The sequence below is a fragment of the Sebastes umbrosus genome, chromosome 8, assembly GCF_015220745.1.
Source record: "Sebastes umbrosus isolate fSebUmb1 chromosome 8, fSebUmb1.pri, whole genome shotgun sequence".
Classification (NCBI taxonomy): domain Eukaryota; kingdom Metazoa; phylum Chordata; class Actinopteri; order Perciformes; family Sebastidae; genus Sebastes; species Sebastes umbrosus.
In genome coordinates this window covers 13,509,781-13,526,500 of record NC_051276.1, presented here as the reverse complement: position 1 = coordinate 13,526,500, position 16,720 = coordinate 13,509,781, and the positions used below count along the sequence as shown (strand labels likewise).

The 16,720-nt window shown below is 41.5% G+C and overlaps 1 protein-coding gene across 3 annotated transcripts in view; it reads right to left on the bottom strand.

Annotated features, from left to right (window-relative positions):
• Positions 1-11,252: 11,252 nt before the first annotated feature.
• The window catches only part of ntrk2a (neurotrophic tyrosine kinase, receptor, type 2a), a 105,495-nt gene continuing 100,027 nt past the window's right edge, over positions 11,253-16,720 (bottom strand). For all 3 annotated transcript variants that reach the window (XM_037776809.1, XM_037776807.1, XM_037776808.1), the window contains exon 20: positions 11,253-14,514. In XM_037776809.1, coding sequence (XP_037632737.1) covers positions 14,329-14,514 — 186 coding nt within the window. In that variant the 3' untranslated portion in view covers positions 11,253-14,328. The remainder of the gene's footprint in view (positions 14,515-16,720) is intronic.

Here is a 16,720-nt window from a genome sequence, read left to right as displayed (position 1 = left end):
AATATATAACAGGAAATATACAAGGCAGTTATCGTTAAAATCTCAGAAAGGGCAAATTAAGCTGATTTAGTTTAGTTTGCGTCACTTACATCAATTCAGTCAATCATATAAAAATCAGGCATTTGCAGACACACTTGATTAAATTTGCAGCAGCACGTGGCTCAGCAGTCATTCCAGAGTGTTGTATTGTTCAGTGGACGGACGCTAAGCTCATTAAAGGTGGAACAAGCTGCAAAATAATGAGGGCTGGCATTTATCAAGCAACTTCACTGTTTGAATTTTGATTAAAGTTGTTTTTTTCCTTTCACATCAGCATAATTAAATATTCAGCAAGTCTCTACAGAACGGATGGGTGAGAATTTAAGGTTGAAATGAGGAGATCAGAAAACAGATGACACTTCCCTAACAAAGGTATGGAGTTGACAAATTAGACAAAATGAGTTTGGTTAATTAAGTGGGCGTAATATAATTATATTATAATTTCTCTTTGTTGTGCATATGACATTAAAGGAAATCGTTTTGGGAAATATGCTTACGTCTGTTGCATCTCTGACCACACCCGACATCACGATTGGTGGACTGTAAAAAAGAAAACGCTGAGTTTGGATAATCAGTAGATTGCTTAGTGCCTGTTTGTGTTGCTCTGTGCTTCGTTGACATCGCCGGGCCGGCTGTGCGTGCCTTTTAGTGCATGTTCGTGCATGTAGCCCACTGGCTAGTTAATGGCCGCCGCTCTGCACTGCTCTGCACTGCTCTCATGCCGCGGTTACAGCAGATATAACGCCATCCCGAATGCCGCTGCCGCTGTGGAAACGTAGTGCAAACCCTCCGGTTCCCCCTCAGGTTAACTCACTGTTAGCATACGGTGAGCAGACATCCTGATTTGTCCGTGATTGGACCAGTTGTCCCTAGTCCCGACAAATATCTGTAAAACACACAAATGTCCCAGTTTTTAACAGTCACCACCAAATTGTGCCGGTTTTCACCACAATTCAAATAATTATAACAATATTATACTTACATAGAAGTTTATAATGTGCTGTCCCACTCATTAATTAATCAGTGCGCATGAGATAAGTGTACAGTATATACAGAGAGCCAGCACAGGGCACCCCGCCGCAGTCTCTAACTAAAGTGATGTTGCGCGCTGTAAAGCCACAATTACGCATGGGCACGGCAGATCCGCTGGTTACATTTTGTGCAGTCTTTCACCCGGTGTCTCTATCCTGGCCAAAATGTTGTCTGGAGCTCCACATCTTTTATGATTATAATTATAATAGCCTGTGGCTGTGGCGAGCAACATGATGTGATAGAGATTGTTCGGGTTCGAAGGTCCCAGACAAAGGAAACTCTCTACGGGACTCCCAAACTGCCAGTGCGTCATGACAGGGATAGCCGGATTAAAGGGTGAGAAAGCCACGAGTGCACCAAGTTAGCCATCCTGATGAAAACGCCTATGGTGCGTGCATATTAGCGCGTGCACGAGCATTAACGTGCAGTACACTTAAGGGTCCCGGTTTTGGGGTTTGAAAATATGGTCACCCTATGTTAGCACTGTTGGCACAGTTAGCTGCTAGCCGCTGGCTCAGCCGTCGCCATGTTGAGAGCCGTGTGGAGGCAATAGATATGCTAAATAAAGAATGTAGGTATATTTTACACTACATTAGAAAAGCTGCCCTTACCTCACTCTTTCTGCTCCTGAACCTTTTGACCTATAGCTCTTGTGATCCATGTAGTAGCGTGATTTGTGTGTTGTTTGTGTCTTTCGTGTATGTTGCTGTTGTTGTTTTCCTGAGAAAAAAACAAACTAATCTGAAGTGAGGAGAACAAGTGCATCATCAGGATGGGTCGTGTAACATAACAGCAGCTGTGACTGATGGACTTTGCGATTCACCTCATTTTCCATTTGTCTCCAGTCTATTCAGCCCTTTATCTCTGCTGCTCTTCGGCTTGTTTTAGTGTTTGCCTGTTTAACTTGATAACAGCTTTCAAATGGGATGTCAGTACATTTAGAGAGGAAAACAGCAGGAGCATAAAAGATAGTACTGAAGATGTGTTTTGGATCAAGTCTAGACATCTGTTCTTACCAAAATCCTCCTATCTCCCTCTGTTTGTCTTTCTCCTTTCATCTCTTTCTCTGTTGTTTTTCTCTCACTCTGTCTCCTCTTTCCTCATCTTCTCCAGCCGGCACCATCTCCTCCTCCTCTCTCTCCTCCTCTCCCCGTCTCCTCCTCATGTGCCCCAACAAGTGTCTTATATTTCCAATGATGATTTAGCTCATAAATCTTGATAAAGCCACTGGCTGTTCCGTTTCGGTGGAACAGGAAACTCTTGCAGGAGCAGGAGGAGACAGACGATGAGGAATGGCTCTCGTTCACGAGGTTGTCCTGTTTTTCTGTGTTTTCCACTTTGATGGCGTCCTCTGGGAGAGCGCACGCTTGTGTATTGAGAGCGCCTTTTTCATTGAAATTCACTGGAGTGATCTGCAGTTTTTAAATCATATCTGTATTTGTTCAGCCACACTAATATGTGTGTCGATCTAATCCGTTCTGTTTTTGTTTAAGTGATCCATTACTTCTAATTATTTTCCAGCCACCTCATGCGTTTACCTGCAATAATTAGACAATCCAACAGAAAACCTGTGAAAAGGAAAATGTTTCTCTGTTATGAAACAAAAATCAATCCTATCTCCTCCAAATTATATCTATACTATTAATTTGTTTTGCAGGAAATGTAGTTTCTGCCACGATTATGTTCACTTGCAGCAAGTTTTTTTCTGAGTAAAGGAAGCTCTGCCCTTTTGTTCCGCAAACAAGTCAAAGGGAGGTGATTGGGTTTAGGTTTAATTAAGGTTTGAGAAAGGTTGTGGTTTTGGTTAAAGCTTCAGTAGGCTACGTGTTTTTGGCATCATTGGGCAACAATTCCATAATAACCTTCCAGCATATTGTAATTCAAGTGTTCTGAGAGATAACTAGACTTTTGCACCTCCTCTTGGCTCTGTTTACAGGCTTTACAAAATATAGCCTGTGACAGAGGACTTTGACCAATCACAGGTCATTTCAGAGAGAGAGCGTTCCTATTGGCTGTGCTCCGGCTGGTGGGCGGTGCTTGGTATTTCCTGAACTGATCTCAACATGGCTGCTGGGTCACAAACTTTTTACAGCTAAACAGTACACTACAAGATGTATCTGAAAACATTTGAGGCGAGAAATAGGCATTACAGTAACATAATATTGATTCATATTTGATCAGCGCTGCCTAGTTTGACCGTTTGGTCGGAGTTCGCGAGTGATTGACAGCCGGCTCTCATAGACAGCAGCTGAACGGCAGACTCCAGATCAGCTCTGACTGCTTGTTTTCCATTGGTCTGTGAAATCTTGCAGATGCCAGTAGGAGCACCGGAGGACACCGGAGGACACAGAGGCACATCATTTTTTTCAGATTACCTGTGTTACAGATTACCTCATGTACTACTGTCAGGATAAAGTGACTGCAGTTTTATAAAAATAACTTTTTTTAATCACATTTGCTCCATTTCTACCCACTGCTGCTTTAATTCACAACATTAAGCACATGTTTACTGCGGCTGAAAAGTAACAATGAGAACAGGTTGGTATGTTTGTTTCACATGTTAATTTGAGGAACGTTAGAGTCTCCTCCATCTGTTTTCATCTGCGGAAATATTTAGTTTCTCCAGTGTAGTTGAAGCTTTAGTGGATGTTTGAGTCACATGCTTCTCGTATGTCATTACTTATTTGATAAGTCTCTTAATTTCCCTTGGTTGTATTTCATTTTTATCGATACACCAACTTTCCCACCTCAGCCAAGCGTAAAAATGTTTTTGCTTTATTTCCTGCATGCCTCAAATGCCTAAACATAACCATAAAAAAACATGAATCATATTGTCGGGAAAACACACGACATACCGTGTCAGTCCGTATTTTGCAGACATGTTCAACACTAATGTTTCTTCATGATGTTGATGAAAATTGTAAATTGGCAGCATTATGTTTCTCTTCAAAACCCTTTTTTCTGTTTAGTAGTATAGAAAAAAACAGCTCACCTCCTCTTCTTCTGAACACAAAAGAGAAAAAAACAGTCAAGTTGTCAGATGAATACAGTTAAAACTAAATGATAATATTCAGAGGGAACAAAGCTTCATGTAAAACACATTCATTATGCTTTGTATTGCTATTTGCAGCAGGGAACACCCATAAATCATTCCCATCCAAACAGACGCACACACTGGTAGGGGAACACATTCACATACACACTCCTCCCTGTGGCGTCGATGATGTCACCACACAGGTGCAGCAGTGAGGGATTAACCACTATAATGACTGCCTGTCATTCCCTTAAACATCTCTAATTGGTCCACGTCACTATGGGGCAGCTTTGGCTCGCGTTGTCTTTGTCTCTCTGAACCATTGTTCTGTTGTGTGTTTTCTCTCCCAGCCCATGCTTCTGTAATAATGACACATCTCCTCCGAGCAACAGTTGCTCTTCCCCGCCGCTCTTTAGATCCTCTGGGATGAGGCTACTGCTAATAGTATAGTATTAAGGCAGAGGCAGCACTACTGAAGCTTTGATGTACAGCGCGCTTGATGGAGACCTTAAGCCCTGGCTCGGTGGCCATTATTTCCTTGGCTGGAAAAGGTCGACGGGTGCTGAGATGTGGCCTTTGTAGGGTTTCAGTCACTCAAGTCAGGTGATGTATCGCCTATTCGGATGTTTCACCGCTCATTTAACAGGCTTTGTCAGGCTTTGAACTCCATCTTGAATGTTTTCAGGTACAACTTTCAGGTAGCAGAAGCTTCCATGCTGTTGGAATACAAGTTCCATTGAAACAACTCTTACATTTCCGTGACAAAAAAACTGCGTTTCTCCCAAATTGCCCCCATTTTTTAAAATCATGAAATGGTGTTTTTTCTCCTCATCATTTAATTGTCTATACAGTTTGCGTCATGGACAATACCTTGGCGGCTACTGGTCGCATTTCGCTGGAACTCATTGCTGTGTATCAGTCAAGCCCACAGGAAGAGCGCCAGTCATTTTTAAATTTCCATCACTGAGCATCTCTCATAGGAATGAACGGGAGTCCGCCTCCAACTCTGTATCCAGTTCTTTTTATATATCCATAGTATCAGTGCACTTTTTGGCTTGAAGGGGCACCACAACATTTAAAGGGGAAATATCATAACGAACTCACTGTTTCAGTGCTTGTGCACATACATTTGCGTACCTAGAGCGCATACCAACCCACAAACTGTAGACAACCCATTTCGTTTTTTGTGGGCTGCCTATAACAGAAAACATGCGATTCAACAAGCCATTCAGATTTGGCTCCCTTGCCAGTTGGAGACGTGTAACCATGGTAACCCGTGCCAACCTCATGACAAAAACGACGGTTTGTGAGAATCAAAGTCTGAACTAATATAAACAATATATATACTACGCCTAGCAAAGCGAAATCTTATACTTACAGTTAAATTGAAGTGTTATAGATGTTACAGAGCTGTCCGTCAACGTCTGTTATAAACATCGTTGTCACTACCGCATTGCATTGTGGGATATTTATGCAACCGTAGTGTCCAGCATTGCGTACTGTAATATTTTACCGGAAATAGTATGTACTTTGCATACTATTGGTTTCTTACTAAGGTTTCGGATTTATGCTTCAGTGAAAACAAAAAAAACAGTAGTACATTCATGTAGTGCATTTTTTTTTATTTGCATCAGGAGGAATGTAAACAGCAGCAACAAAAACACTGAACTATCTGGCAGATAATATGTACAGTATGTATGTATTAAAAAGTTGACATCAGGGAAACATTGTCCATCAACTTTGAGTACGTTTGAGCACTGAGCATCACCAATGTAAAGTCCGCCTCCCCTCGTCCTGCCTTCCTGTCCCGACCTTGTTGACGATAATGACCATGTTGACTTTGATGACGCCCAGTTGAGCGTTGTGTGATTATGTTTATTCTGTCTATATTGTTTATGTTCCATTTAGTTATCAGTGTTTATTCTCTGTTTACCTGCTGGAGGCATGCCTGACCATCCTGAAGGTGGGATCCTCTAATGGGGGTTTGGAGGTGTACATCAACTTCTCTCAGTAGTTTTGGTTGTCATACTTATAATTTGCATGTTGGTATATTGTGAAGCCTTTTGACACTTTAATGATTAAGTGCTTTACAAATTAATTTCACTTGACTTCCAAACAGATGCAATTAAGAAATGACAGGGAGGCAGGTGGGGGGAACAGGGCACTAATGGTGTGTTTTTTTTTTTAGATAGAATTAAAATGTGTTATTTTTTCATGTATAAGTATTCTAGCACCAGAGTGAGACAGACACAGAGGCTGATTTGACAATGATATGTTTTAAAGGTTATGCATTTATGTTGATGACTTGCAGTGTCAGAATTAGTGAGGTTTGAGTTCCAGGTGTCCTTCAAAGTCCCCCTTCACTCAGACATGTTGTATTATTTGTTTTTATTGTTCCTTCACTTGGATGTTTGAGCCTCTCTGCAGAGTTTGGCACTAGAAGGCTGTTTTCATCTGCTGAAGGGGGAAAGTTTCTCCGTGTTCACCTTAAATCTGAGTTGATAGACGTGAACGTATGCAATTTTATGGCATCACAACTAGTTTGGAAGCCAATCGTGGTTCAATATGTAACTTTCACACATCTGATATGGAAACCTAAAACCTCCAGAGCACATACTCTGAGAATGGACTTTTCAGGGAAGTAGCAAACTTTTGAAATGACAACATTTTTACATATTCAATAGACTTATCATTTTTCTACAAGGGAGAGGGAGTGATGAAATACATTTTTTTCTTTAACTTCTTAATTGAACTTTTTTGTAAAAAAAAACAAGTTTATATTCAAACAGAACATTTTTATATTCCTGAAAACATGTCTGTAGGCTATACACAGTCAAACTCAGGCCCCTGAATCCCAAATCTCAGCCTTTACTGGCTGCCAAAACAATCTGCCAAAAATGCAAATTGTGTTACTTACAGGGATAGTTTGGATGTTTTGAAGTAGGGTTGTATGAGGTTCCTATCTTAATACCTACAGTAGAAGACTGTCGGTACGCCCCCAGTTTGGAGAAACAGACAGGAGTACCAACACCGGAGCAAAGCAATGAACTGCTGTGGACGGGGGCAGCAGAAAAACATATTTTAGCCACCTAAAAGAAAGGCTCACCTAAAAAAATCAATATCAGTTTAAGTGTACGCTATATTTAGAATATTTTCCGAATTTATCTTCAGTTCCCCGTCAGAAAGGGCTGTCTGACGGCAAGATAAATCAATGAAAATATTCTTTTTAGGTGGCTAAAATACATTTTGCCGCCGGCCCCGTCCACAGCAGTACATTGCTTTGTTCCTGTGTCGTTACTCTGTTTCTCCAAACTGCCAGCCGCCATCTACTATATGTATAAGTACCTCATACAGCCCTACTTCAAAACACTCAAACTATCCCTTTAAATACTTAAAGCAAATCAGTATTAACTAACTAAAATTGCTAAAGGACATTATACCTACAGTATATATATTCTCTTGTGGAGTCCTCTAATCTCGCCTACAGTACCTTTTTCCTCAAGAAGAAGCGTTTTAGACCACATTTATTGAGGTTAATCATGTATTAATTGAGATCAAGTGTAGTAATACTGTCTTTGGGCAGAAAGCAGGGGAGGTGTTGTGACAAAGATGTTTAGCTGGATTTAAAACTCAGGACATTTTGGTTCCATGTAGTACAATTTGTGAAGCTGAACCACCGAGATGCCCCTCAGTCTTCTTCTTCTGGGTTTGTCTTACCAAGACATACAGTACAGTAGATCAGCTTTTACAGCCTCTCTCATCCTTACTACGTGGTGTGTGTGTGTGTGTGTGTCCGTTGATTAAAAGTGTTATTTATGAGGTTGAAGTGCTGAGTGCAGGGATTCTCCACTGTACACCAAGGAGAGCACTACTACCACTTGCTTTCTTACCACTCATACAAACACACACACACACATCCAGTATGCTGAGTCGAGGTACTTTCCCTTCCTTCTCATCCACCCACTGAAACAACACACACGCACCAACACCAAGGTGAATTTTGTGCCGTCTCGTGCATTTCTCATTTCCTTTCCGATGACGTTTTTATTAAAAGATAAATTGTAGACACAGCTCTGTGCAAAAGGAACATATTAATTCAGCTGTTGCTTAATTGCATCAGGGATTTAGACGTATTCTCCCGTCCAATTTGCTCGTACAAGTCCCCGCAAAAGCCCTCGGCCTACTCCCATAATCTGCAAACCAAGCAAGTATGTTTTTTCTTAAAAGACACTGGATTTATACTGGGATTAATATGGGATTAATAGAATGGGAGAGATTTGGCATCACTCAAACACTCCAACTCTATCACTGAATTCAATTTAGCGTATTTTTTCTTATTTCTCTCACAGCGCCCTGAGCATGCCTGAGTACTTTGTGTGTTCCTTACAAAGCCCCTCACTCCATTGTTATTTGCCGGGTGTGTCTGTCCCTCTCTAACACACACGCACACACACACAGACACACACACTTTACTTTTCAGTATATTCACTCGTGGGAGCTTTGATGTGACATAACACTTTTTATTAATTACATTGTATCACGACAGACTGGTCCACGTTCAAGAGAGAAATCATCATCATTACCATCATAACTCACTGTGATCATTTCCACCACGCAGCTGTATGACTGTACACGTCCCCTCTGGTGTGTGTTTCTCTATGTGTGTGTGTTCACCAGCAGAGCTTCATAACATTTTGCTTCGCCAAACCACAACCTGCCTGCAAAGACAGACATCAGCTGCATCAATCAGCTTTCAATTACCTTGTGTGCTTTGCAATACAGATGTTTTGAGGAGCATTTTAGGGCGTAGAAATCACATTTTAACATCTCTTTCATACAGAAACATTACAGTGATCTGTCCTATTTTAAGCCTCTTACAATCCAAACATCCACAAAACATCCAAAGTCCTCTATTTTTCTACCATGGTGGCAAACCCTCTAAACACAGAGACAAATAGCACAGAACCAAAAATACTGAAAAAACAGAGATACTGCATATAGCAAATCACAGTTTCGTTTTTCTTTTTCTTTTTTTGCAGCAGTTAAGCAGTTTTCGTGGTATTACATTCTTCAGGGCGTAGGGGCTCCAGAAGCATCCGAGCACAAAGGTAATCTTAAAGATGACCTTTATGATATTTCAGCTCTATTAGCTCAGACTGTGATGTGAGGGTTGAGAGAGAGAGAGAGAGAGAGAGAGAGAGAGAGAGAGTGGGGGGGATTAACTGTGATATGGATCATAACACACTGAAAGTTGTGATGTGTATCTGTGTGAGGAATATGCTCGCTGAGTCACATGGTTTAGCCCAAACTCAGCCGGATATTTATGTTCTAGTGAGGCGAAAAGAAAATATCCTTTAATATTGCTGATATACTTCTGTGAAACGCAGGCTTTAGTAAGCTGTGTGGAGAAGAAGGCGGGTTTTTTTTTAGTTATAAATAAAGAGTGATTCCATAAATCTTAGCTGCCATAATATCAACCTCAGTCCTACACGACTGGGGCAAAGTCATTTATCATGAATTGGTGAACAGCGACAACAAATCAATTCCTGATTCCTCCAGTTGAATTTCATTGCATTTGAACCGTAGACTGTATAGAGAGACAAAGTCCCGCCCCGTCCAATGGACCACCATTATTTCAGAAGAAATATGAACGGTAGTCAACGGCGAGAGACGTAATTTTTTTATCCCGTTTGAAGTGAGCCATGAATCACACATATGTTTGCCAATTTAAAACATTATTTTGCATTTAAATTGACAAACATCATTGGTGTGATTCATGGCGGACTTCAAACGGGATCAAAGATGGATTTTTCTCTCTCCGTTGACTACTGTACGTATTTTTTCTAAAAAAAGGTCCCATGGGGTCCACTGGAAGGGGAGGTACTTTGTCTCTCGATATAAAGATGGACGACACGTCCCCACTTCCTCTCTCTGTATAGAAGTGAAGCCAAAATATCCCGGATAAGGGAGCTGACATCCTGAGAATTTCACGTCATTTGAGCCTGTGCAGTAGTGATCGGGCGGTGGAGCCACGGTATCGAGGTCGTCCGCCCGAACCATAGAGCTCCCCATATAGCTCCGCAACGCACCATCTCTGGACACCTTCAAAAGACTCCTCAAAACCCACCTCTTCACCAAGGCCTATGGCCCCTAGCTTCTGTTACATTTGTTGTGTTTATTTATGTCTTTGTTAAGCGTCCTTGGGTTTCATGAAAGGCGCTATATAAATCCAAGCTATTATTATTATTATTATTAATTGCGAGCCGAGCACGGCCGCAGCTTGTCAGCAAGAGAGACTCACAGCTACAAATCATGACGTCTCATCCCCTTTTTATAGCATCAAATAACTTATTAAAACCAAACTTATCATAAAAATAAACACTTAAACATACATCAGAGTGATGAGAACTACCTAAAATGACAGAAACCATCTTTGGGAAAAATTCTTTTGACGTGTACTTTGACTCTTTAGTTTGGCCCATGTCCCATCCACTAACATGGAGGAGGTGGGATTTATGACCTATACTGAAACCAGCCACCAGGGGGCGATTGAGATGTTTTGGCTTCACTTTTGGTGAACTATCATGTCGTCTATCTTTATATACAGTCTATGATTTGAACTAGGATTTGGCTGGAGTCTGAACCCGGCCTACGGATCCCTCCTGACTCACTCCGGCATCAATCAGCCTCCTCCGCACACACACACACAAACACACACACGCGCCACCGGGAGAATGAGCAAACACTCTGTATCCCGGGGGCTGCTGCGTGTCATTTTGTTGTATTTGTGAGTCATTTCTCTGCCCTCCGCCTCTAAGACAAAAGAAGAAAACAGTACAATCTAGATACCGACACAGTCTCGGACACAGCAGTTAGCGACGCTTGTTTCTTTCAGCAGCTTATTCACATTTGTACACCTATTTTTGTTCATTCCTCTCGCCGTTATTTTACAAAAAAAAGGAAAAAGTAGCACTTCTAGAGACCAAAGTTTTAAGACTATCACGTACAGTATAGGCAGCATAGAAGAGGAGAGTTTGTTGTCTATTTTACAGTAGGTCACTTGAAGAAGAGCGAGAAAGAGAGAAGTCTGTGATTGTCAGTCCCTCCTTTTCCATTCATACAGCAGTTGTTGTTTTTCTTTTTTTTCTTGTTTGACCAATATGTTTGATCTGAGGCATCGATGCAAAGACAGCCCATCTTCAGCCGGGGTTAAAGTTTGTGCTGACAAGTCTTCATCTCAAAGCCTCTTCCTATAGGCTAACTGTCAAAAAACGTCACCGCTGTCCAACTTGACACAGTTCATTATTTAAAAAAAGAAAAGGAAACACAGCAGGTACGTACACACACAGTGCAGCTCCACTCTTTTGACATCGGTATGCACTGCGTTTGCTTCTCACACACCCTGCCCTCTGTTATTGCGCAGAGTTATTGTGTGGAAAGTTTTTTTTTTTTTTAATGGTGTTTGAGTGTGCTCACTCAGTGCAAACTCTACTTGACTATACAGCAGGGATGGATGTTGAGGACCTTGTTAGCACGCCTTGTCAATGCTGCAGCCATTAACCCCTCGCACTCGTGTGTCTGACAGGCGACAATAATTTTTGCTAAATCTACAAACGTGGCAGACATGGTGAAACATCCATCCCCGTTGTAGAGCGCGCTGTACATGAGGACAGGCTAGGTAGCTGACATAAAAATACATACACACTCAAGATTATCTTACAGAGTAGCTAAAACATAATTAAACCAGTGATCAGTTTCTGTTGCAAAAAGGCAACATTAGATATAGAAAGAAATGTACAAAATGCTTCTTAATTTATAAATAATACTAGAAATCAATCCAAGTTCACAAACATCAATACCATCAAGTGCTGCTGTTAATAAACAAATAAGACTTAGAATTCCAGATTGGATGTTTTACAGCTAATTCAAATGGCTGTTATAGTGAAACCGCAGTGATTATGTCTGTAAAGAGTAACATATGCCCCGGTAAAAATGCAAAAACAAATGTGTTTCCTTGCATGCATGCGATGTATATACAGAGTGTCTTGACCAGATGTGTGAGCTGTACTGTAAGTGAGTGAAGTGGTTCTCAATAATGGGGGATGTGTGGTACATTATTGAGCTCATTTTCAGTGTAAATGTGTGTGCGTGTGAAGTGTGTGTGTGTGCATGTGGTTTTGAGGGCGGCTGTAGGAATGTGACGGGAAGTTGAAGTTGTGGCTTTACAGAACATCTGCAGGCCGCGGTAATGATGGATGTTCGCTCTCACTTCTCTCCCCGAGGACATTCACACCTCCTCTCCCTCCTTTTTCACCCCGCTATCTTCTCTTTCTCCTTCATCTTTCTCCCCATTCGTACCTTTTTCCGCTCCCATCGTCTCCTCCTTTCTACCCCATTTGCTTCCCTTCCTCTCCATTTCTTTCCCAATATGTGTTATTACCTCTCCTCTTATTTCTCCCCACTCCAGGACCCTCTCTCTCTGTTTTCTTCTCCTTCACCTCTCCTCTCCTCTCCATCCCTCCATCCTTCCTTCTCAGCCATAAAACAATAAGTCTTGAATGTCTGTGAGGAGACTGTGCTAATGGAGCCCATTAGGCTGTAATGAAATATACATTACACCATTACAGTGGACGGGGGCCTGGCTAAAGCACTGCACCGCTCAAATAATAAAACATGCACAATTCAATTTCCTTCTCGTCCCGTTTTGAGTGTCTTTCACTGTGTGTGTGTGTGTGTGTGTGGAGATGGAGATGGAGGGACGACAGGATAAGGTATACAGTGTTTGTGTGTGTGTGTGTGTTGTCGTGTGCATCCCCTCTAGCACAGATGTGGTTTTCAAGGATGTCTGAGTGCTGAGAGCCTTGATGATTTAATATGGGTTGACCAAATGAACCACACCTTCTTAAAGCGCCGCCGCCCACACGTCTGACCGTGATCTGACCACTCAAAACCCAGCACCTCCCCTCCCCCACCCTCAACACCAACGATTGTGGGACAGCTGCGGACAAATTAATCAATTGACCTCCGACACCAGCGCTTGACATCACATGCGAAGCATCTGTCACTTCGGAGGAGGTAGAAAAAAAAAGTAGTCATCATGTTACCCCGTGTTGTATGACAGTGCAGTCCAGGCCTGAGCAAAGCAAATATGCAACAGAAAATATGAGTGCATATATCCGTGTAATCATGTTTATCAGACTGTTTCATGAGGAGATATTATAGATCATAGCCTCATTTCTAGTAGTATAGTAGAGCCTATTTCCACCACAGCAGTTCAGCTTCAGTAGGCACTGGATTGTTAGTGATTCTTTTTTTTGTTTTTTCAGTGAAATTGGCCAACCAGAAATCATCTTTTGTCATCGCACCTCCTGATTTTATCTGACAGGCAGAAAACCAGATTGTGTTTACTTTGCCTGCTCGTTTTTCTGTTCCAGTCAATCTATGTGCACCAGTGTGTTATTCATCATTTCCTCTGGCCATGTTGGATGAATGCTGACATTAATACTCATGTACAGTTCTGAGGGACAGACAGAAAGACAGACAGACACACAGACAGACAAACAGACAAGGTGAGAGGGGAAAACACAGTGTCTTCATGGCTCAACATCTCACAGAGTCACCTCCTCTGAAACGTCTCACCGTCGTTCAGTCTCATATTTACACGCAAAAAGGATCGAAGCTTCAGGAAATCCTCCCAAAAAGCTGCGCCTCCTTGAATTTCCGGTGAAAGTCCTGTTGTCCGACAGGCAGCGAGGGATGAGTCGCTTAATTTAAAGTCCTGTTAATCAGGTTTTCATCAATTTAGCCCCAGTCAGTTTAAAGCATTTCCAAAGAAGTGAGAAGCTTTTTTTTATCCCCTCCAAAGTTAAATTGAAGTAAATGTCTCTCCGGGAGGGAGGGAAGGAAGGAGGGAAGGAGTAGAGATGCACAAAGGAGAGGAAATTGGCAGGGAGGAGGGACGCGGTTGGGGATGAGTTGAGGAATTTTTTGATTGCCTTTTTAAGAGTTTGATAATAGCTTCACGTCCTGTACAGCGATACCTGCACTTGCACGAGCATCGCACACTTTCATTTCATTCACAGGTGTCCACCCTAGCACACACACACACATGCATGCAACCTCAAATGCACACTAAGATACATGTACATCCCCACCCAAACACACACACACGCACACACACACACACACACACACACACACAAACATCCTCAGTCCTCCCGGGTTCAGCCCAGTATATCCAGGTATACAGGTGAGGCTTTGGCCAGATTGAGGAGCAGCCCGTGGATCTCTTTAATGTTGAGTCTCATGTGCGGCTCTCTCTGCCAGCAGCCCAGCATCAGGTCGTAGACTTCTTTAGGACAGGTCCTGGGGCGCTGCAGCACCCGGCCCTGGGTTATACACTCTATCACCTGCAGAGGAAGAAAGACAGACATATGGTTTAATGTCAGTAGTCTTCTCTGTCACAAAACAAACACAAAAACAGGAACATTCCTCAACAGTTCAAGCTGAAAGTCACAACTTTCTGCACGTTTCAAGATGATGGAGCGTCTGCTTGGTGAAGCAGTTTCACCTCGCTGCAGTGGCACACAGTGAAAATGTCACTGGGAATAAATTATTTACTGGAGTGATGAAGTTGGACGACACCGGAGCAGTCAACCAGACAAATCAAATCCAATTCCTCAATAGAAGTGTGAGGGAAAATGTTTTAACACACTCCAAGACGTATATATTCATTTAAAAACTACAGACTTTAGCTGTAAATCTACTTTAGGATGAGGATTTGTGGATCAAGGAGAAGAGAAACCCACCATATACAGAGAAGAGCGCTCCACTACAAAGACTATATATATCATTCTCTGACAGCGGTTTGTAGAATATCTATACTGTACTAGAATTAAGCTTTTTATAATTTCCTCATCCATTAAATACACCCTGCTGTGTGCGTGGAATGAATACCAATTAATTGCTTCTATTAAGCTCCGAAAACCAGTTGCGTCTTCTAAATTGCAGTTTAAACAAAATGTAATACCTGAAGATTATCATTCAAGATCTCTAAATGATTAAGAATCCAGTTTGTAATCATCGCTTTGCTAATCAGGCAGCTACCTGCTCCTCCTCGTTCTGTGATTGCTATCGGTTTGTGGGAGTAGATGAATAATAAATATCTCATTTTGGAACAAAACTCCATATCCTGTGAAAGAGATATCTGAGCATCACATTTGGGTCAGGAGGTGAGTGAACTGTGAATCGAGAGAGATTTAATAGATGTAAACGGGAAAAGAAGAGCGTGGAAGGAGCTTAAGGTTAATTATGGATGTAACCAGAGTGAATCAGGAGAAAAGGGACTGCTGGCATTGTTAGAAAGCTGTAACCAGAGTTGAGGGTTAAGGTTAAGGTTAAGGTGAAGGTTTAGGTGAAAGGTTGAAGGGCTCTGGTGCAGCTTTGTTTTCCGGAAACTGGGTCATGACCCTGAACATATAGTAAAGGGAGGATTTGTAAGAGTTATTAATCATTCACAAGTAATTGTTAACTTGTTTGTTTGGTTTTTCCAAAGACAATTTGGGCTGTTTAGTCTATCGGCAGAAAAGGAATCCTTTAACATTTCCCATTTTTTTCCGCTTTTTATAGGTTTCAAATTGTTAAAATCATCTTATTCCACTCTGTGTGACGGTTTCACATACATGATATTCTCTATCAGCTTCTTCCAGCTCTTCAGTGAGGCTATAGGATGTTTACACCCAGTTTTTTTATGGCTGTAACACTCAATGAAAGTATTCTAGATCTATTGTGCATCACTTATACACGCTCCACCCCAAGGTTCAGCCTGACTTCACTTTGGGTTCACCACTGTAATTTTGAAGTGGATGTTGGATGTTTGGCTGCATAGCATGAGTCTGTTTTGACAAATCCACTTTCGCTGGTTCCGACTTCTCAAATGTGATGATTTACTGCTTTTCTCTGGTTTATATGATTGCAAATTCAATATATTTGGTTTATGACTGTTTAATGGAAGAAATTAAGCAATCTGGAGACGTCATCTTTGGCTTTAGGAGATTGGTATTTCTCACTATTTTTGTACATTTAATCAAAAAGATCATCAGAATAATTGATAATGAAAATAATGTCTGGTTGCAGTTCCAGTATTCAATATTTATGTTCAATTAAACTAATTCTAGTGGCTGTATCACTGCATGCTGCACGTCAAGTCAATTTTATTTATATAGTCCAATATCACCAATCACAAATTTTCCTCAAGGGGATTTACAATCTGTACAGCATCCGACACCCTCTGTCTTTAGACCCCTGATCAGATAAGGAACAATTCCCCTCCCACCAAAATGGAAGAAACTTCAGGAAGAGCAACTGAGGAGGGATCTCTCTCCCATGCAATAGATGCAATAGACATGCAATAGATGTCGTGTGTACAGAATAAACCAAGATAATTAAATAATACAATTAAAAAATAAATGTTATGGATCAAGGTTTGGATCCTGAACAAAAAGAACAGGATATTTTATTGTATCAGTGTCACCAGACAACGAAATTCAGTGTGATCCATGACAGAAAAAAAAGATGGAACATTTTGTGAGCCCTTTTGAAAAACTGCAGGACTCA